The following is a 416-nucleotide window of genomic DNA, read 5'->3' as shown; positions in this document are numbered from 1 at the left end:
TGCCCGGGCCGGCCCCCGTCCCGCCGGGGGAGCGGGCTGTCACGGGCCGGGCGGCCCCGCCGGCACGTACCTGAAGTAGTAGACATCGCTCTTGCCGGCGCTGAGGCCCGACTTGCGGATCACCTCTTCCTTCTTCCAGCCCGGGGGCAGCGCGGGGCAGTCCATCCTGCCCTGCTTCTCCATGCACCGGGCGCTGGGCCCGCGGCGGCGGCGTCGCTCTTGCCGGCGCTGAGGCCCGACTTGCGGATCACCTCTTCCTTCTTCCAGCCCGGGGGCAGCGCGGGGCAGTCCATCCTGCCCTGCTTCTCCATGCACCGGGCGCTGGGCCCGCGGCGGCGGCGGGAGCGGGAGGAGGAGAAGGAGGAGGAGGGACGAGCGGGGAAGGGGCTCGCCCGGCCCCCGGCGCTCTCAACAAG

At 74.5% G+C, this 416-nt stretch overlaps 1 protein-coding gene across 2 annotated transcripts in view; it reads right to left on the bottom strand.

Moving 5' to 3' along the window:
• Positions 1 to 410, bottom strand: part of MBD2 (methyl-CpG binding domain protein 2) — a 36899-nt gene extending 36489 nt beyond the window's left edge. The window contains exons 1-2 of one of the 2 annotated variants that reach the window (XM_035892954.1): positions 295 to 410; positions 71 to 166 (exon numbers count right to left, since the gene is read on the bottom strand). In XM_035892954.1, coding sequence (XP_035748847.1) covers positions 71 to 166; positions 295 to 311 — 113 coding nt within the window. In that variant the 5' untranslated portion in view covers positions 312 to 410. Of the gene's footprint in view, positions 1 to 70; positions 206 to 294 lie in introns of those variants that run through there. The other variant, XM_035892953.1, reaches the window with a different exon arrangement.
• Positions 411 to 416: the final 6 nt, after the last annotated feature.

Source organism: Egretta garzetta, unplaced genomic scaffold (genome assembly GCF_000687185.1).
Source record: "Egretta garzetta isolate BGI_Z169 unplaced genomic scaffold, ASM68718v1 scaffold384, whole genome shotgun sequence".
In the NCBI taxonomy this organism is placed as follows: domain Eukaryota; kingdom Metazoa; phylum Chordata; class Aves; order Pelecaniformes; family Ardeidae; genus Egretta; species Egretta garzetta.
This window is presented reverse-complemented; position numbering and strand designations above follow the sequence as displayed.